The sequence below is a fragment of the Puma concolor genome, chromosome B1 (genome assembly GCF_028749965.1).
Source record: "Puma concolor isolate L17-30 chromosome B1, mPumCon1.1.hap2, whole genome shotgun sequence".
In the NCBI taxonomy this organism is placed as follows: domain Eukaryota; kingdom Metazoa; phylum Chordata; class Mammalia; order Carnivora; family Felidae; genus Puma; species Puma concolor.
This window is the reverse complement of record NC_141670.1, coordinates 4,320,535-4,342,100: the sequence shown is the minus strand read 5'-3', so window position 1 is coordinate 4,342,100 and position 21,566 is coordinate 4,320,535. Positions and strand designations below refer to the sequence as shown.

The following is a 21,566-nucleotide window of genomic DNA, read 5'->3' as shown; positions in this document are numbered from 1 at the left end:
AAACAGAGAAAATATCAGAAAGGAAGTCTCATGTGCTTGTTTCAAAAGAGCTTTACTGATGTTAATAAGCTAGACTTAAAAGAAATGTCCAACTGGGCTGCATAGTTCCTGCTCTCCCGATATCTGAGACTGAGTTCCTTTTCTGAGATCATTTCTCCAGTAGCCCCCTTAGACTTTTGTGGTTCTTTTGAAGACTCCTATTAATGTCATCTCTCGATTCTTTACAACTGGGAATAGAATCGATCACTTCTTCCCCTGCCTCTCCTTATCTCCTGTCTTGCTAGTTCGATTGGAAGATGGTGTTGCAGGGTTGACAATTCGGGCTCCTGCTGACCGTGCAGCTACTTTTTATCTCAGAGGAAACTCGAGACTGAGGCGTGTTCCAAGTCAGCCTCTCGTCTAGGTCAGTAACTCGACCACAGAATGGACTCAGGGTCTTCCGTCATGTCTGAGAGTCCCAGATTTGCGACACAACCTGTGTCCCTGGCCTGCAGGCTGTCGTCTTCCTAAGCTAGGGTTGTGTTCAGTCTCAGAGCCTGTTGTGTTCAGTGAATCAAAATGGCGTCCCATAGTAAACATGCCCCTTCCCAGAGGGGGAGGAGATGGGTGGGTTTCATCTAACTCTTAAGTGGTTGGGCTAGAGATAATAACGACCGGCTGTCATCATACACCTGGTGGAAACTGAGATGGTGCACATGTCCACGGGAGACGTGTGAGACTCTGCGAGGCTGCTGATCACATGGACTTCATCTTGCAGCTGGGGACACGGGAGCTGCTAACCAGCAGGGGTTGGGTCCTTGGGTGTCAATGTGGAGAATGACGCTGAGTTGAGAAACGACAAAACGTTCTTCTTTCTTCTCTGAGCCACCTGTGTTTGTTCCAAGTTTTATTTTCTACAAATGATTATAACCAAGCTACGCGGGGGAAGAGCTGGAATTTGTGATGGCACAGGTTGTGATGGTCCAGCGTGCAGGCCAGGCTTTGAGGCAGGCATTCCTCGTGGACTTACTGATTTTAAAATCCCGGGCACCATTAGAGAATGGTTTTAATAATCTTCTTTCCTGGACATGCCAACGGTTGATTTTTGTTTTAATTGAGATATGACGGACCTATGGCATTATACCGTATTCAGGTGTACAACATAATGATTCAGTATTTATGTATTGCAGAATTATCACCCCAGAAGTCTAGTTAACATCCGTCACCATACATAGTTACCAAATTTTTTCTTGAGATGAGAACTTTTTTTTCTGCAATGACAACTTTTAAGATCTACTCTCTTAGCAACTTTCAAATATGCAATGCAATATTAATAGCTATATTCACCATGCTGTACCTGACATCCCAAGACTTATCGATCTCATGACTGGAGGTAGCTTTTGACCCCCTTCACCCATTTTGACAACTAACTCTTGATAATTAAATACTTTTTTTTATCGTGTATTAATTTTCCCTTTGCTCTATGCCAGCTATATGACATTCTTTACTTTGTACACTTTCAATGGTATGGAAATTTACACATCACTACAATTTTTTCGTGGTTGAAAGCAACGCATACATTTTAGCCTCAGCCTTTATAGTGCCATCCATTTAGCCTCACATGATAGTTTCCTCAGACATTCCAATAGAGCTAAATGTTTTCATTTACTGTGCCAAGCTCTGATCAGTTAACATTGCAAATGGCCCCTTATCTCCATGTCCATATTCTTTTTTTTTTAATTTTTTTTTTTAACGTTTATTTATTTTTTTTGGGACAGAGAGAGACAGAGCATGAACGGGGGAGGGGCAGAGAGAGAGGGAGACACAGAATTGGAAACAGGCTCCAGGCTCTGAGCCATCAGCCCAGAGCCTGACGCGGGGCTCGAACTCACGGGCTGCGAGATCGTGACCTGGCTGAAGTCGGACACTTAACCGACTGCGCCACCCAGGCGCCCCTCCATGTCCATATTCTTTATGGTTACAAATACTTAGGAGTATAATCTCCTGTTGCATTTAAAAACTTGAAGCAAAGCAAATGAAATTAGTATGTTCTTGCAAAACAGATCCACACTTCTGTGAATATTCGTTATCTGGGAAAAAAGCTACTCCCCTCCCTACCCCACCCCTGGTTTTATTTCTGATCTCAAACCTTGGAAGGTAAACTCGGGTAAAACAAAAAGGAATCGAATCTAGATATAACTGAACAAAACCATGTTTAAAGGAGAGGGGGGAACTTTTGTGCCCTCAAAGTTCTAATTAGAAATCAGTAAAGTAAAAAACACAGGCAAAGCCACCTCTAGACCTTATATTCTTCCAACTCAAGGCCCCAGATTTGAAAGAACATTAGTTCTCTTCAGCCAAAGTAGCTGTTACTGGCAATCCTAATCCTCCATGGAATTTCAATATCATGCGTGATTTCTTCAGAAGTATCACCAAACCAAGATAAACTAGGGGACAGAAGCCAGGGCTTTGCTGTCTTGCCTGCAGCATAGGAAGTTGAAAGGGCATAAAAACAGATGTAGACACGTGGTAAAGATCGATTACAACAACAGATCCATAAATGGAGCTTTTCTTTCCGATATTTCCAGAGCTGATTGTCAGTGTCTCCGTCTTGTTTGTGCCTATTTAGATATAATGTCACTCCATTTAAGATGTGAGAAATTCTGATACCAGTCGAGTTCCCAATAGATTTATCGTTAATCAGCTGGGTGATAGCACCCCCTGGAGTTGTGCAGTATAGTGCCCCCAGTCCCAGCCTAAAAATATTATTGTAACCCCAAATCCGTTTTTTAAGTACTAACTCATATAATAGCTTTGGGTCAAAAGACTTATTTGAGGAATACAACTGAAACTAGAAATAGTTTTTCGCTTTCTCACATGGCCGCCTATAAATAGAGACACATAAGCAGAATCCAGTCTTCAGCTCAGATACAGAAACACATTTTTTTTGTTTCTTTCTCAATTTACATAATTACCTGTCTCCTCACAAAGAGCAGTAGGAGCGTTCTAAGGATTTAGAAACTGTCCTTTGCTTCTGTAATACAGTTTGCAAGAGTTATTCTTTTTAGAAAACAGAAGGAAGAAATAGTATAAGGTTTCTACATTGTGGCATAATAGAATGAGCGCCAGTGTTAAAATAAAATACTCTGGTTCACTTTCCCCTTCCCCTGCTTATGGGTATGTGGGTGTGACTTTGGTCAAAGCACCCAACTCTTTAGTTTCCCCATCAGCAAAAAGAGGAATGCCAAGGTCTATCAAGATCCCTGCGAGGATAGAACATTTATGGAAAGTGCTTGCCATATGGTGAGTATTCAGTGCGTATTGTAGCAATATCCTCTATCAGATACAGCCGTCAGCCTGGCTTTTCTGCTCCTGTATACTGAATGTTTAATTTGTGCTAGGCATTGTACTCAGCCCTGGAACTGGAACACCAGTCTAGGAGGAAGACATCTGCCCTCCTGTGGCTTTCAGTCTAGAGCTCTTATCTCTTCATGAAAAGATTCAGAAAATAATGATGGGTTATCAACAATGACGCACTCTTCTCAAATGCGCTGGCTGATAGAGCAGTTGAAGCTCACAAGAGAGATTTGGGGCCAAGGGAAATAGGTAGTCACAGTGTAGGGAATATGGTAATGGGACTGATACTTCATGGTTCCGATGGACTAAGCATCAGTACCGAGGAACTCCTGGATTCGCTCCTGACTCAAATCAATCTAAGGTATATATGGAAACAAATTCTTTACACACTGATGCTGTTACCACAGTAGACATGCATCCTTCCCCACCGTCCATAAAATGCACTTAACAGGTAGCCAGATCCCAGGTCTCGCCAAACACTGAATCTGGGACAGTGGGCGTCATGATGTCTCTCTACCATCATATCGGGGACTTTATAGTACACCCTCAAATTCCCTACAAAGTCACTACCTAAAATCACAAAGACTCTGGGTAAAAACATGATTGTAAGTGTCAAAATTCTGTTCAAAGATGAAACCTAGTAGAATGTGAAATCAACCCTGTAAATGATGACATATATCATAGTTTTCTATGTGCAGCCACCGTGCCAAAATTACATTTTTCTTCCAGGTGGACACAAAATCCACATACAAATCTCAACATCATTCCATTGAGTAGCAGGGGGAGAGGTTAATAGTCTGTCCCTGTATGAGAGAGGAGGGCCACAGAGAGAATCTCATTGTCCTTATGCTCCTTGGGTGGACTTTCCATCACAGGACTAATGGCCAAGGCACCATTGAGGGCCAGTGAGTGACCAAGACCCTCCGTGAAGCCACTGAGGGTCTGGGTGGCAGAATCATCTCCAGATTTGAGGAAGTGGGAACAAGAGAGACCTTAAATTGAGACCTGTAGCATGTCAGGAGTCTTACAGGTCTCCATGGTCTATTTGCCCAAAGCACAAATACATACAAACCCTTTAAAAAATAAATTTACATGCAACTTCTTGGAGACCAATTCTTTTATATTAAATCTATAAAATAGCCCTTAAGATTCTAACGTATGTCACGTCAATTATTCTGCATAGTATTAAAGAGTGGAAAACTCATGACATGTTTATTTTTCATTTTTTAGCATTTACTTGCTAATTTGGGGAAGGGTAAATACCTGGTAATTTGTCATGCCTTCAGACCCTAAATCTGAAAAGCTTCCCTAACTCCAAAGGACCTCGTCCATTAATGCTCTCCTTTACCTTCCTTGCAAACAGTTTACCCTGGCTCCGTTCTTCCTGACGCATATTGGAGCATGGGGTTTTAGCATGACTTTTGAACATTTCAGTTTCTCTTTGGAGGTAAACTCTCACTAGATGTTAAGAGAGACCATAATATTAGAATTTTCAAATATCTCTCGATGATCTAGAAATCATTTCCTGCGGTTCAGGAATGAAGGAAATCCGGAATGGAAGTGTAATGATAATCCACCTGCCCAGAAGGGGCTCATGCAGAGGATAGGATAGGGTTGCTGGTAGAAATTCTGAGCACCCAGGGAAAGACTCAGCTGGTAGTTTTATTTTGCCTTTCTTTTTTTTTTTTTTTTTTTTTTAATTTTTTTTTTCAATGTTTATTTATTTTTGGGACAGAGAGAGACAGAGCATGAACGGGAGAGGGGCAGAGAGAGAGGGAGACACAGAATCGGAAACAGGCTCCAGGCTCTGAGCCATCAGCCCAGAGCCTGACGCGGGGCTCGAACTCCCGGACCGCGAGATCGTGACCTGGCTGAAGTCGGACGCTTAACCGACTGCGCCACCCAGGCGCCCCTTATTTTGCCTTTCTTAACAAGGAACACTAACCAGATTATACGGCATCGTGATTAAACTATATAAGTTAGTATCTTAGATTTTTTAATGCTCTGTTTAAGGGAAGAGCATGAGTATGAAATAACATTATTTCAAGTTTGGGGAACAATTCAATCCTACTTGTCCGTAATGATGTGTTCCATTACTAGGAATTGCATTACAAGATAAAGAAATATCTGACATCCAATTAAGAATGTTAATTGTACCGTCTATGGAGAGAAAGAATTCCCTGAACTGATGAGTATGGTTTGTTTCTGTGAGAAAAGTAGAATTGGCTTCAGAATAATTCGCAGTATAGAAATGCAGATTTGAAGGTTCTGAAAGAAAAGACTCCGATTTAGATGGGAACCTGTTTTAGGCAAAAAGTCATCTATTTGAAGAGCATCACTGTGGGATCTGGGAACCACAATGAAGTGGGGCTGTGCTTGTTTGTTTTGTGTTAATTTGATTTGTTTAGTGCTATAATAAACGCCGCCATTCAAAATCTATGAAGTCAAATAATTCAACAATTCAACGTTGGTATTTCAAGTACCTTAGTGTGCTTTAAGGGACCATACAGGCTGGGCACCAAGCAGGTGTGGGTGCCCCCCAAAGGCACCTTCTAGAAATCACCACAACCTTGCAAAATCACCCTCATTTTCCATTTGTGGAAACTGAGGCTACTATTGACCAGGTGACCTATTCAAATCCCTAGCGCCCCATGCTGGAAATTCATCACACTTTGGTTTTGTTTGATTCGGAGACCAACGCTATTTTGCCCCTACACCGTGCACAAAGTTCCTCCAATTTGTCCCTGCGGAGTAGGTAGACATTGAATGAGTTTATTACCATTAATGTAACAATTTCTCAGTTGGTGAAATCATGACAGTATTAGAATGAACTAAAGCTTCCTCCCCTGGGTGCAGTAGCTAAGGAAACAACATTGACATCATATCTGTGTGGTTCCAGGTCTGACTCACTGCAGCTTTCCCTTGCCCTGAATTATGACCCCCTTTTAGAATGAAAAGGCAGAGATGCCAATATACCAGGAAGATTGCAGAGGAAAAATTTAGCTTCAAATAAAGCAGGGACTACTTCAGTTAGTCTCGGGAGCTCTCGCCAATCAGGCTGCTGAACAGCATGGAGATTGCGGGACCCCTCTTCTCGGCATACTAATGACAACACCCCAGTCTGAATGCCCTGGGTAATCAATCGCCTGGCTGGAGTATGATTGAAGTTCCTTCTAGTACCACTACTTTATATTTTTGACGACTCTGTCCACCTGAGTGTGTATATCGATTAAATTTATGCCACTGTCATCCCTACCCCACACGCATATGCCTCAACTTGACCACGTGCTTCAATGATTGAACACTGATTGCCAGACACTGTTCTAGAATGGGGATATACACAAGGCAGGTGGTGTCCTCACACTTGAAAGGGTTCCACAGCAGTTACAGAGACAGGTTGTCAACGAGTACACAAGTAAACAGGATATTTTCATGAAATGCCAAATACAACAAGGAAATACAAGAGGGTGCAGGGTAGTGAGGATCGATGCCGGGGGGGGGGGGGGGTTGCTGATGGAGATGAGAGTCTGCACTGCAACCTGCATGGAGAGATGTCACATACGGGAAGATCTAGGGGAAGGGCACTCAGGGCAGATGGATAAGCATGTGCGAAGGCCCCGAGGCTGTGGACAAGCGGAGTGTGTTCTAGGAAAGGAAATAAATTAAGCAGATCAAGCCCACGTGTAGTGATGAAAACAGACTTTACTGGAGGGAAGAAAGACCCTATGCTTTATATTTGTAGTCTGGTGAAAACCCCATTTTCTATTATAAGCACTAGAAATCGGGCATCCGTGCTTCATTTGTAATCTAACAGCTACCTGGGTGGCCTCGTTCATGGGCTGTGAAGTCATTAGGGATGAACTGATTCCTTGGCATCATCTCAGGCTCGTGAGCCTCTGGCTTTTCTACATTTTCTCTCTGCTCATGTTGTGAGTAATCTCCCATAAGTGTTTGGGATTAACACTAAACCAAGCACCCTAAGGCTCTCAGCTACAGTAGCCAATATTCAGCTGCTCTTGGCGCTCTGAGAGCTATAATGCTTCTAAAACTTCCTTCAGGACGTGTCGTTCCTAGAAAATGCCCGAAGACCTTAATTTTAAAACACCTTAATCAAAGTCCTACGAAGGGCATTTTTGAGTCAAGATCCTTGTGCAATTAATCATCTTACAAATAATGCAGACCCTGAAATAATCGATGAAACCGTGGAAGATAATGCGGAGTTTAATGCATATTTGATTTGTTTACCGCTTCAAAAAGTACTTATCTGATCAGGGAAACTTCCTCTTCCATCTCTGAAATTTGAGAGCTGCTGATATTTGAAATTCCGGATCCACTTAAGAGTATGCCGTATTCCTTAGTCATTAGAGACAATGAAAAATTCAAGCGAAGTTTACAGCTAACTATTTTTTCTTTTTTTAACTTCAGAGTTAGGACATTGTTACATCAAGAGGAGGAGGTGATTTTTAGTCCTGTAGCAAACCTACGGGTGTGTGGTATTGTCTTTCCATAAAAATGTCAAAATAGGAGAAGCTTTGGAGATAGAAAATCTGGTACAGAAGTAAAATTTCCCTTGCATAGAAATGTACATAAGATACGACAAACGTAAATTGTTGTTTTCATGGAAAGGATACAGGGAATGAATGGAGATGGCTGCTGAGTATAATAAATAGTTTTTAAAATTTTTCCTGAATTGCATTGTTTTCAAAATAAATCAGTGTTGCACTTGTCGCAGCAGAATATAAACTTGTTTATATTTTCTGTGTGTCTCGCCTGAGATTCAGCTGTGATGTTCGCATAGCTTCTGCTCATTCTCTGTATTTACACACAAGCCTATTCTTTCCTCTACATGGGCCAGGTAGTTGGAATGTAAATATATATTCCCAAATCTTCGCATCTCTGGGTTATTCCTCTGCAGCCCGGGTGATCATTTGTCCTGTGACTGGTTTCAGGGTCGGTAGAATTCAGTATGGAGTATCCTTTCCTGGAATGGCTTCCTTCCCATACTGAACATAATAGACCATATCTCCCTGGAGCCACTGAACCAAATCTCATGTCAAAATGCCCTAGAGAAGAAAACATTTGCTCTCACAATGGGATTTACATAGCAAAGGCACTACCTTATCATAAATCTTTGTCTGCATAAATCTTGTCACACCTATCAAAACAAAAGCTAGGCTAGCTTCTACCTGAAAGGCTGTGCAAGGATTAAATGAGATAGTATAGGCCAAGACCTTGGCACATGAGTTTTGCAAAAATGACATCTACAGCTTTCTAAGAATGGGTCATCGGGTCCAGAATTGGGGCAACAACACTGTCAACAACTGTGGCATCCAGGAAGGCATTTGTTGATACACACACTCGTTCATCAGATGCTTCGGCCAACCAGAATGAATCACAGATGAATCATCTCAGCAAATGCTTTCTTTGAGGAAATGAAAGGTGTGTGCTAAGTAGGAGAACAAATTAGACAGTAAGCGTTTAGGAGGGGGTACAGCAACCTTCAGAGCAGGGGTTTTTTTCATCTCAGAAACGCCAAGGACGTACGGCCACGTTCTCAGCTGAGTGTTTTCCGAGAGTGACTTTCAGAGTAGGGAACTGTCACAGGGCACAACACGCCCTGTATCTGTCAGAATGTGCGCTACAGCCTTCATGGGTACACACCCCTGTTTAACCGACATCGTCTCTACCCTCACCGGGACTCGGTGTTGCCAGTGGGCTCTTTAGGGAAGCAGCGGTGGTCTTATGGACCTTCTGAGAATAAAAATCAGGATCAACAAGCAAACAAAACAAGACACATCCTAGATGCAGTTTTCCTGGCTGTTATTCATTCTGTAGGACCGGACACTACCGCTCACGTACATCAGGTGACACAGCGCCACTTTAAACAGTGTCGGGATTAGTGAAGTGTTCGGGAAAGTGATGGCAGTGATAGATCAGTTTTAAAGAAAAACTGAAGTGAGAGTTTCCCAATATCTGGATTTCACGGTGCGATCTAAGCTATTCACTAAAGTTTGATCGGTACTCAAGCCTAAGACGGATTGCATTTTGTATGGGGCTGGTCCCTAGTGAGGTGTTTTGGGGGGACAAACACCAGTCTCTGGCGTCAGAAATCCCTACTTTGTTTCTGAGAAACTTGGGATGACTCTCCACTTCCACCTGCATTTTTGTATCTATACCCTTCATGTCGCAGGACTGCCGTCTGGCAAACTGAGATTCTGCGTGAAAATGTAGTTTGAAAACAGTGCCTCGCTCCCAAAGTCTACGAGAGGATTAAAATGCCTGCTGGTAATCCTCTGTGTGGGAAGCCGTGCTATTGAGGATCTCTAAATTGGGTAGAAATCTACACTAAATTAACTCTGCATGAGTCCCTGACACCTAACATTCTGTTGATTACTTAAGAAGGAACCAAGTATTTTGTAAGGTATAATTTAGCAGCTATGTGATTTAGATACCAACTTCTTTTGTTTTCCGAGCTCCAATGAGATATAAGTGATACAGAATGTTGTTAGACGCCCATCTCTTAAAATTGCGGCGGGTATGGAACTTTTCTGACTTGGTTCGCTTGAATTGTAGCATCTCACAAACTATCTGTGGGTACAGTTCTATGTGTTTCCACGTGACATGCATTTAAGGTATGTGTGCAATGCATATCATTACATACATACATTCTTTTTCTTCCGTTGACATTGGCGTTTGATTTCAAGGTAACTTCCATCATCAGAACTTGAAGAAGGAAGACCAGTAGACATTTTCTTCAGTAACAAGTGAGCTTTCGATCCTGTAAAAAACAACACAATTTTCACTAAAAGATTAAAATTATCCGCAGGTTGCTTCAGTGCCCTTAGGAAATATAACTTAAAAAAGTACTTACAGTCGATGCCTGTTGAGCAATATGTTGATGCGCGATTATGTTTATAGTATTTAAAAATGCGTCTGCTAAATTTCCTTCCAGTTAAAACAATCTGCTTCTTTTAAGTTGTTTTTAAGGCCGACATTTAAATCAAGAAACATAGATTTAAGCCATTTAAAAAGAAAACACTTGTAAAATATTTGAGGGTTCTCTGTAGCAGACAGGTGCCTGTTAGAGTAGGATAACCAAGAGGGGACAGTCGTATGAGGGAGATAGGCAAAAGTCTTTGCTGGGACGTTTGAGGAAGAGCCTCCACCTTGGCATTTGCTGGTGGTGGGGCTACAGGAAGTCCCACACTCTCTGTGTAAGTGCGTGTGGACCCAGAAATGTACATAGATGTCATGTATCATCCACATACATTCATCTGTGGCTTTACTTTATTCAACTAAAAGAACATTTTGCTATTGAAGCAATCTTTATTTCAGACATACCTTACCAAGATACCTGAATTAAGTTCTGGTGCCAATGGTGAATGTCATCTGTAAGTTATTTGCATTCCTGAATTATAATCACTTCACATCCTGGGGTTAACCTTTTGGGGAATAATTTTGCTCTATTCACAGCTGGTGTCAGTCGTTATTTTTTGTGAGTGTGTTAGGAAGCATGAACCCCAAATAGATCATAATGATGCGGAGATCCACAGCTCACAGTAATTGTTTTTAAGGGGATGTCCTTCAATTCAACATTAGTATAGATTTTGAATTTCTCTCAGGAGTTGTAGTCAATACCATTGTAGTACTGATGTGTAGACAAATAATTATTTTCACATGCCTTGTGTGTTTTTGTTTTTAAATGAGAGTCGAGATGCTTGAGTGGGACAGGAGACATTGAGTAAATTGTTGGGAAGTTCACAATTCCCTAGTGGGACCAAAGCGGGGGGTGAGGGGTTGTTGTTCCTACAAAGACAGACCAATAAAATCAGGATTTTTTTTTTTTTTTTGTAGCACAAAATGCTATTTTCTTACACCTTTTGAATAGACCTCCACCCAGATGAGAGAGGTCAGGGCTGCAGAAGGACTTCCATATTATGATCCATTTGTCTCTTTCCAATTTTAGAAAAACCTGGCTCTGATTCTGAATCTCCATCTGCCTATAATCATTGTTTTCCTATTCTACTACCTTCTTCTTATGGATTCATGAGGTTTCTTCATTACATTATGAACATGCCATTTGTTGAATGCAAACATCCTAGTGTTTGTATTTCTTTTTCACTCTCTCCTTTCATGAGTATCATTTTTGGGGTTCCATTTAAGAGATCTTTGCTTGCCACACAGATCAGATTTTTTATGCTGTTTTCTTTTGGAAGTGTTATTGTTTTACACCTTCCATTTTTGTCCGCAATTCATAAGGAACTGATGTTTGTATACATAGTAAGGTAAGGATCAAGATTTATTTTTCCCATTTGGATATCCAGTTGGCCCAGAACATTCTATTAAAAAACCATCCGGGGCGCCTGGGTGGCTCTCTCGGTGAAGCATCGCACTCTTGATTTTGGCTCAGGTCATGATCTCGTGGTCCGTAGTTCGAGAATTGCAGTGGGCTCCATGCTGGCAGTGCAGAGCCTTCTTGGGACCCTCTCTCTGTGCCCCCGCCCTGCTCACACTCTCTCTGTCTCTCAAAATAAATAAACTTAAAAAAAAAAAGAAAATACCATCCTATTTCTAGCGCACTGAAGAACCACATTTGTTATAAATCTAGCATTTATATCTCTGTGACTTTGTTTTGGGGCTTTCTACTCTGTCCTGTTGTCTATTTATCTAGGTTTGTACCAGTTAGACACTTGAATTACTATAGCTTTATAATAAGATATGACCTTCAGTAGCATAGGATCTCTGATTCTGTTCTTCAAAGTTGTCCTGGATATTCTTGGTCCAGACCAACTGCATCAGAATCTATCTGAGGGACAGATACGTGGAAAGCCCCTAAGTTGTTTGGAATGTGCATCCCGGCTGGAGGGTTGCTCATCTAACTTTTGAGCACTTCCCAAAGTTCCTCCCAGGGCCTGTGGAAAATTCTGTCTGCTGATCAAATGCGACTCATTCTTCAAAATCTACTGTACTAATTGGTACCCATTGCAACCTAAGTGTTACTTCTTGGAGAAAAGTCTTAATATCTGATAATCGGGTTCAGCATGATGGGTCTATAATAGTAGCTACTTTCCAGCTGACACTTTTTCCCTTGAATTTATTTTTCCTTCTTCCAATTTATAATCAAGTTTTCACTTTTTGATTTACTGTGAAGCAGGAATTGCTAGATAAACCAGAAAAGCTATTTTCCTTAAAGACCTTCAAAACCCCCACAGCTTTAATATCTACTTGTTACAGTGTTATTGTTAGATTTAAATTTAGTGGAAAATGGGCTTCTTATTAGTTCTTTGGTTTTAAACTCATAAATCCCTTTCATTAAATCTTTTTTATTAAGATTTAGCAAACTCCCACCAGCATTTGATAATATTCCTGTGAAAGACTTGACTCTCTGAGAGCTACTATTGTGTAGTATTTTTTTAACATGTAAAACATAGTTGCAAATAATTTTCTGTTTGCAGTTCAACAATAAAAGCGGGGATAATGCTTGTATTCAGATACTTACACTACATGTAATAATCTGCCTATGCCCCGATCCCTCTCAAACTTTCTTACATTGTTAGGGTCAAAGCATTTAAATCCATTCGAGAGTATTGGTGGGAAACGTCCAGATGGAGAAGGAATGAAACCCTGCAGGCAGTGTCCAGGGGCCACTTGCTAGCTAGCCCCAGACAAAGAAAAGGTGGGAAGGATTTGATAGAGGAGTTGTTTTGTTCTCGCATATGGCGGTGATGTTCGCAATGAAAGTAATCAAAGTGTGTTCATTAGGGAAGATAGCCTGTCTGTCCTGACCTTTTCCCTTCTGGCTGGTTGACTACACAGAGCCTGGGCAGGCACAAAATGAGAAGTCACAGAACAGGGAACGTGTAAATCGTAGCAGGGACGGGGGTAGCACAGAGAAGCCACAGAAGGTCCGTACCCTACACTAGACATGGTAACGAGGGGAGAGGAGGGGGTGGGAGAAACAGGGAAACACAGGTGGGGAACCATGGAGAAAAGCAGGTGGATGAAGGATGATGCTGGCAGGAGGGGAGGTCAGGAAGGGAAGGGTGGGAGGGTTTATCTGGTGGCAAGAAAACAGTGGTGGGCAAGCAGGTGGCTGTTGCTAATTCCCAGCAGATCTTGTACACTGAATCCGGGGGCTACAATTTACAGCGAAAGAAGGGCCTGCTCCTTGGAAGCGCTCTTGATATCTGAGAACTGCCAGAGAATCCCAATGTTAAAATCAATACCATAAGACTTTGGGCAGCCAAGGCCGCCCGGAAGCAGCTCTCAGGCACAGTTTTAACCCGCTCAGTGGCCAAAGGCAGCTTTGTGGCGCGCTCTGCTCTTCCTGTCTTTCCTCCCTCTCATGCGGTTTGGCTTCTGTACCAGTTCTGCACTGATTCCACCAGTAGTCGGGGAGGGGGGTGCCCCCACAGCAACAAGCAGGCCGCGCTGGGGCGTCGCGCAGGGCACCTCCATCCTGCTGCCGTTCACCTGCAGACAGCATCACATTTCGCAGGGCAAGTTTCCACGGCACCGCCTTCCGCTCCAGACACACACGGGAAGTCCATGGTGTGATCTGTATCTCTGACTTTCCGGTTGGAAATGAGAGGTTCCCACGACCTCTCCCTTGGGTTCTGTTAATTTGCTAGCGGGGCTCGCAGACTCAGCAAACCCGTTTACTCACTAGGTTGCTGGTTTAGTGCCAAAGAAATTAGACGATGCCAATCCACAGCCAGATACAGAGATGCACAGCACAGGATCTTCCAGGGTCTCCACATGCTCACAAACCTGGAAGGCCTCTGAACTCCTTCTTTTTGTGTTTCTATGGAGACTGTATCATGTAGGTGTGATTGATTAATAGGTGTCGTTGGCCCTTGGCAATTGATTGAACCTCCAGCCCCTGTCTCCCTCCCGGAGGCCATGGGTGGACGTGGGACTGGAAGTTCCGGCCTTCTGATCACAAATCCTTTCCAAAAATCCTCTCATTAACATGACACAAGGCATATATATATTTTTTTCTTTCATCCCATAGGACATTCCAAGGTTTGTAGGAGCTCTGTGCCAAAGGGACTAAGACCAACTATATATTTATTTCTTACTTTATGTCTTATTATAAATCACAACATCACAAATGTCAAACTTGAATACTGAGAGCAATCCTAATTCAATTCAACCTATCTAAGGGAAATTAGAATAAGAAAGGGGAATAAAGTGTGGGATATCCTGCAGATGTGCCCAGGGAAGCCATTTTCTTCAATGGCATCCATCACTGCAAGATGCACTTGTCCTCTTACCCCCATCTGCTGAATACCCATCCCTGGCCATGGGAATAGGAAACCTTTGATGGAGGGGAGGTCCCTGATTCCCTTGGGTGGCTCCTTAATCTTTGCTAACTTAATTTCTTTGGTTGTACGCCTTTTATTTTGGACTGGATAAGATTTCTGTGGCTTTGTGTTTTTCTTTGACTTTGTGGGACTTTGCCATATTAGGTGAGAACCAATAGTTTGAACACTAAATGTGGTTTTCCCTAATTATTCATATTGCTTCACACTGCAGTCATTGGAATATGCCAATATGTGTGGATGAGTGTAGTTTTATAGTGGTTATTTGACCTGTCAATTTAGTTTCTCTGAGCAAGGGACTTATAGGCAGGGTGTTCAGCATTCAGCATAATACTACCCAGATAATCGGCACCAAATTTGTTTCACAAATATGGTAGGTTGATACCGATGAAGATGTATTTAAAATTACAGAGAAAATTTTTTCCCCAAATTTCTAATGAGTTCCCAAATTTGTATATTTTCCTTCTTTGCCTTCCCCCCACCCCCGCCCACTGTTAACACTGGACAACACTGCTACAATTTATCATTCAATAGTTGTGCATGAAATAAGCCGTAAAATAAGCCATTATAAAAACTGGTCAAAATGGTTGGAAATTTTTTTTTAAATCCCAGAGGAAAGATAAGCCACAGTAATATACTAATATGCTCTTTGTGTGTGTGTGTGTGTCTGTGTTTTCTTTTCCAGGTCAGAACTGTGGAGGCTTAGTCCAGGGTCCCAATGGCACCATCGAGAGCCCAGGGTTTCCACACGGTTATCCAAACTACGCTAACTGCACGTGGATCATTATCACAGGAGAACGTAATAGGATACAATTGTCATTTCATACCTTTGCTCTTGAAGAAGATTTTGATATTTTATCAGTTTACGACGGCCAGCTCCAACAAGGGAATTTGAAAGTGAGGTAAAGTATTGGTTCTTTATATTATAGATTTAGGTAGCACTGTTTGACTTAGAGTCTGAAATTTAATTGGAATTAATTATGTGAACTTAATTACCGGAAAATTTTAGTTACAATAAAGAAAAAGTAGACTGCAGATTTGTGCACTCTTTAATACTTAAAAACTTGTTATTAAAAGCAATCATTGACTTCATTTATAGACATCAAATTGTTGAAGATCTGCAAAACAATGCTGTCAAGGTAATTGAAGGAAAGTGACAATATGCCATTGTTTTTAAGCAACTGTAGATTTGAGAGAAAATGCACGAAGAGAAATGCATAAGTACAACTCAGAGAACAACAAAAGGAACTTTTATATTGTCAGAGAATACATTCACTAAAAAGTCTGGGAGGTGGGCGGAGTAAAAACATGAAAGAACGTTGAACTCTGGAGAGAATTTTTGGTTTGCACCATCATAATGCATTCTGTTCTCCATTAGTTTTCTATTCTGATCTATGATTTTTACCATAAAGAAAGAAAAAAATATTTTCTGGAATGATTTTAAGTTACATTTTTTAAAAATTTATCAGCAAGGAAAGCATTGTACCTGTACAAGTTTATGCATTTTTTTTTTTAATTTGTCAAAGGAAACAGGAACATCCCCTTCAAGAAAGTGGAATTTCTTAGGTAAACTGATGAACATACTTAAATAAGGCAAATAAGTCTTTACCCTCGGCTTTAAAATTCTATACTAACTAGGGACTGTTTGCTGCATATATAAAGTTAGGTAAAAAATTGACAGTGGGCAGAAGAGGTTGTATTGGTTAGATAAATGAAATGGTATTGTCGCTAATGTCAACAGAAATACACACAAGTCACATTTGATTTTTTTTTTTATTTTGTAGATTGAGAAAAGTCCTATAGAAAATTGTACATCTAGTTAATATATTGATATATTACAGTATATGTAATTGATATATTAAATATACAATGATATATTTTCTTTGCACTTTCTTTATGCATTTTCAGATATAAAACATCTTTTGGTTTTTCTGGGTCATTTATAATATCCATTGTCTATTTTTAGAAACTCTTTTCCATTTATCCTTTTTGTCATATTGTGCACACAGTTATCTTCTTTATGGATTATTAGGTAAACTTTCTCCCGCCTAACATGTATGGCCCTATGCTTTAGATGTTTGGCAAAGTATCTATGTATTAATCCTTGGTAGTTTGATGCAAGATTGATTCCACGCTTACTGATCTTCTAAATATTAGTTATTTACTAGTTTTTATTCCAAATAAATTATGATACTAGAGAATAGTGTTATGTTGTAATAATAGAAAGAATTATAAACTGCAAAGACTTATAAAAAACAAAAGAGAATCCAATTTATTAAACCATGAAGTCATATGACTTTGTTAAAAGTATTTCTTTCTCATTCCATTAGAAAAACTCTTAGTATGTCCCCTTAAAAAATACTTCTTCGTCAATACTTATATTTCCCATTTTATTTTAATTTATAATTTAAAAGTCATTTATTCTAATTTATATCATTTTTTTTATTTTATAGTGTTTTATAATTATTTTAATTTATAACATTATTATAATTCCTACAATTCTATCTTATTCTAAAGGAAACCTGCCTGAATGTTAACTTGAGTCACTGTCTCTAAACAATTTATGTCCTCATGGTAACATTATGATCACTTTATATGTTAACTACAAAGTTTAGAAAACAGCATTCCTACCGTCTTCAGTATTATAACATGATCAGCAGTGGAAATATTAAGGATGGGGCAACTAAACTCATTGTACTTTATGTCGAGGTTCCAGTGAATAGTATATAAATTGGTGTCAGTGCCTCAAAGAGCTTTATAAATATTGGTGAGTTACATGATTGGCATCCTCATTTTTTTTTTCTCACATGGGTATTTTTACTAGAGGAGGCAAAGCAAAGAAAGCTGATAAGAAAGAACTCCTTGGGTTCCTATACATTTCTCAGTTACCTACAATTTTTCGTTTGAGACAGAGAAAAAATATGTCCTGTTTCTGGTCTTTAAGGTGTGGAAGATGGTTTCATGTCTCCATAAAATTGTATAATCTTCCTTGTACCTTCACACTTAGAATGCCTTTGTGTGGACAGTCCATGGGGGTAGGGTAGCACTTTGGGGGACAGAAGTGGTCATTCTAGGTATCATTACACAAATGAGCAAAACATATCAAAAAAGAATTCCATCGACTGCTAATTGCTAATTGTCTTTACTCAAATCAAAGATTTTGGATAAATAATGACATGAACTATGAAAAGGAACAGTGTCAGGGCAAACCCATGAGGTGGTTGCAACATTTCACCATCGGTTGATGGTAAAGTAGTTTTAAATAGCATCGAATTCTAATTAATGAGGTGAGGGAGACTCCAGTCTCCTTGTTGCTACGTGTTTCCCATTACGTTTTGGAGCAGTTGTCTGTTTCTCAGGCATACTTCAATCAACACTGTAAGCATCCCTGGAATTCTAAGGATCTCCTGTGACAGGACTGATGTCCTCTCTGGCCCACTGTGTTGTCACATTGTTACTTAGAGCTGTCCTGCTCTCACTTGTCACTTCATGGCTGCATAGAAACTGTTTTCATTCGCTCAGCATGTGTGCCCACAAAAAAGTTAATAATTGTTTTATTAAGGAGCTTGAGAATTTCTATAAAGAGATTTCTTTTGTTTAACCACTGTAAAGAAAATGTTTCCAAATGCTCTACTATTTACATTTAATCCCCCAGTGACAGAATTTGGGATTTGGGGGTTAGGATTGTTGATATTTATGTTGCAATTTGACCTATAGTGAAGACTAACCAAATTATTTACCCTGTGTAAAGAAAAATATTCTTGAAAACAAAAAACATATAGTTCATGTTACCATCTTGGATTGTTTATATATAGTTCAAAAACATATAATATGCCCCTCCATCAATAAATTCAATTTTAACATATAGATATTGACAGGTAAATTAAGGCTTCTCTTCAGCACAAGAGAAAAGATTTGATTCAAAATTGGAAATAGAAATCTTCTCTTTGAGGAGAACCTGGCTGGCTCTGTTGGAAGAGCATGCGACTCTTTGTTCTCTAGCTCATGAGTTCGAGCCACATGTTGAGTGTAGATTTTACTTAAATAAATAAATAAACTAAAAAAAAAAAAAATATTCTCTTTGAATTGCCTGGAATTAAAACCACTGATTTTTATGACCTGTCACAGACCTGTCACATTTTTGCTGTTTTTTTAAATCTCTGGACTTTATAGACTCTGCCCACTCTCTTGCTTCTCAAAGCCCTACAGAGGTCCAACCAAGTAGTCATAAAGTCTTTGGTTTTTATTGGGCAACATCTCTTCATTAGCTACTACCTGTGCTGATCCTCAAGAAACTGTTCCAATAAAGGCACTTGTTCTATTGTAGATTGACCCAGACATTTTGGTTGACCAGTACACCAATACAATGACATTCCTTCCCTTGGCTCATGCCTCCTCACCCGCAAATACGATAGAAATGTATTCCTCATACTTCTGGAGGCTGACAGTCCGAGATCAAGTTGTTGGCAAATTTAATGCCTAATGAGGGCAGCTTTCTTGGCTCGTAGATGGTCGTTTTCTCCTGTGTCCTCACATGACAGAAGGAACAGGGTAGCTCTTTACGGTCCCTTTTATAAGGTCATTAATCTTATTCGTGAGGCCTCCTCTCATGTTCTAATCACCTCCCAAAGGCCTTACCTTCAAATACCATTAAATTGGAAGCTAGGATTTCAACATACGAATTTGGGAGAGGGGTCACAAACATTCAGTCTGCAGCACGATGGGAGTACTTTATTTAGTTGAATAGGTTTTTCCTTGCTCTGACCTTATAAGAGAATATGTTTATCATTCTATTTCCTCATCCTTCTCTCTATTCACCTAAAGGATGTCGTACATTCAAAAACCCATTTAATATTATACTTATTTCAGAAAATTTTCCCTGTGCTTCCCAAAATAAAAAAACAAGAACCCTCCCAAAGACTTTTTTTTTCTAAGCTCCTTTAGCACTTGGCACTGACATAGACCCTGAAGCACATACTCCTTTCAAATTATACCAGCTCTGAAGTTGCCTCTAGTTGGGGATGCATATCTCTTTGTTGTGGTGTGTCAAACAGAACATATGTCCTCTGAGGTCAAGACATGTGTCGTGAGTGTGTCTTCTCTGATGATAATAGATATGTTACCTTGAAAATAGTCAACAAATCTTCATGGGGTGCTTTTGATTAAAAATACTCCTGATTCAGGGCCCCTCGTCACTGTCCTCTGTGCGTGTAACCCCACATGACTTCTATCTAACTCCTCTGGATGGGCTGGAGTTAATTGTCCAAGAGAGAGGGTGCTCGCTAAATATGAAGTGGTGACATAGCATTTATTTGTCCCTAAATCAGAAAATAATCGAAGTTGACATCAATTTCCAAATGTGATAACATTATAATGTCAAGCTTTGAATGGAAATCTCATTATAACCTCAATAAATAAATAAAAGTGAGTCTATGGAGGGAAACTGTGTCATGCATATGTGGGAAATCAGAATATATTATTCCAGGATTATTGTAGAATACAAGAAAATAGCTTTGGCAGTGATCTTGACTCTCCTTCTGTGACATACAAGATTATCCTTTATTTTCTGCACTGATGATAAAGAAGTTGGGAATTAATATGATAGGGCCATTAAAATCAGGAAATCATGAATAAGTATTGCTAAAAGATCAGTTTTCTCCAATTTTTTCCTACTCTGTCATAATGTGTCTGACTGCATTAAAGTTAGCTAATAAACCTGTCTAATCTTAACTATATCTGGTGGTTTTTAGAACTTGAGAACTTTAAGCACAAAGAAGGGGTTCCACTTATATTCAGATCATATTAGACTAGAGATCTAGAAATGCCTAAATTCTGCCTTTCTGCCTCCCATTGCTGGTATGAGGTCCCTATGGAGCCATTCACAGATCGATAGATAAAAATCAAAGCATCATTCTATTTTTAGTTTGGGTGGTGACTCATGCACCAATTAAGACTCCAACAGAGGTACTGCAAAGTGGGCATAGAATATTCGATGAAGACTAGAGTCTTCTATTAATACCAGACATGTATCATGACATCTTATCATATTCAGCCAGACACATGGTCAGGAGGAACTGGAAGGAATGGCCAGCCTGCCCACACCAGCACCTGGTGAGGGAGGGCTCCAAAGAGAAGGGCCTAGTAGCTGAGATGAAAACACAGTAGGAGAGTCCGTGCACAGCAGTGATGTCTCAGGCCATCAAACTCCAGAAGCCCAACCAATGCTTTGGTGTCTGATTAAACAGGTTCTCATACCTTCGCGAGGACACCACAGAGGAGCTGAGCAGGACAATGGTGGCGTTTGCTGTTCTCATATAAACCTATCACAGTCCCATAATTGTGTGAATTTGTCAACAATGTTCACTCCTCTACATACATATTTTAGGTGAGGAAATAAAAGATAACTGTTTCGGATACATCTTCCAGATTTCCTTTTTCAACATATGCTTTAAATTAGCAACTCATAGGCAAGGCCGGTGCTTATTGGGTAAGGATGAGTTGATTTTCTTTTTTTTTTTTTTAAGTTGGTTGTCTGCAATGGGCTAGATGAAAGTGAAAGCCAATTAAACCAGAGATTCAAGGGTGACATTGTCTGAACACTGATGTATATCTATATATCCCTATGTCTATATCTATATATAATTCCCCCAGCTGATTTTAATAGGTAGCTTTGGTTGAGACCAACTAGAGTGTGTGTATATGTTTTATGTTTTACATATATATATGACATATATATATATATGTTCATAAGACCTGTGTTTATTAACAAAGATGAAATTGCTAGTAAGGAGAAATCCCAGAGGTAAACTAATAAAGCACTTAAGGGAGATAGGCAGGGTTATGTTTGCAATAATGCAATAATACAAGCAAGTTTTAACAGGTACTTGATTTCAGTTCCAATCACTA

The 21,566-nt window shown here is 40.1% G+C and overlaps 1 protein-coding gene across 4 annotated transcripts in view; it reads left to right on the top strand.

The window, feature by feature from the left end:
• Positions 1-21,566, top strand: part of CSMD1 (CUB and Sushi multiple domains 1) — a 2,044,057-nt gene that overhangs the window by 361,666 nt on the left and 1,660,825 nt on the right. For all 4 annotated transcript variants that reach the window (XM_086703086.1, XM_086703088.1, XM_086703085.1 and 1 more), the window contains exon 2: positions 15,346-15,562. In XM_086703086.1, the coding sequence (XP_086559212.1) occupies positions 15,346-15,562 (217 nt within the window). The remainder of the gene's footprint in view (positions 1-15,345; positions 15,563-21,566) is intronic.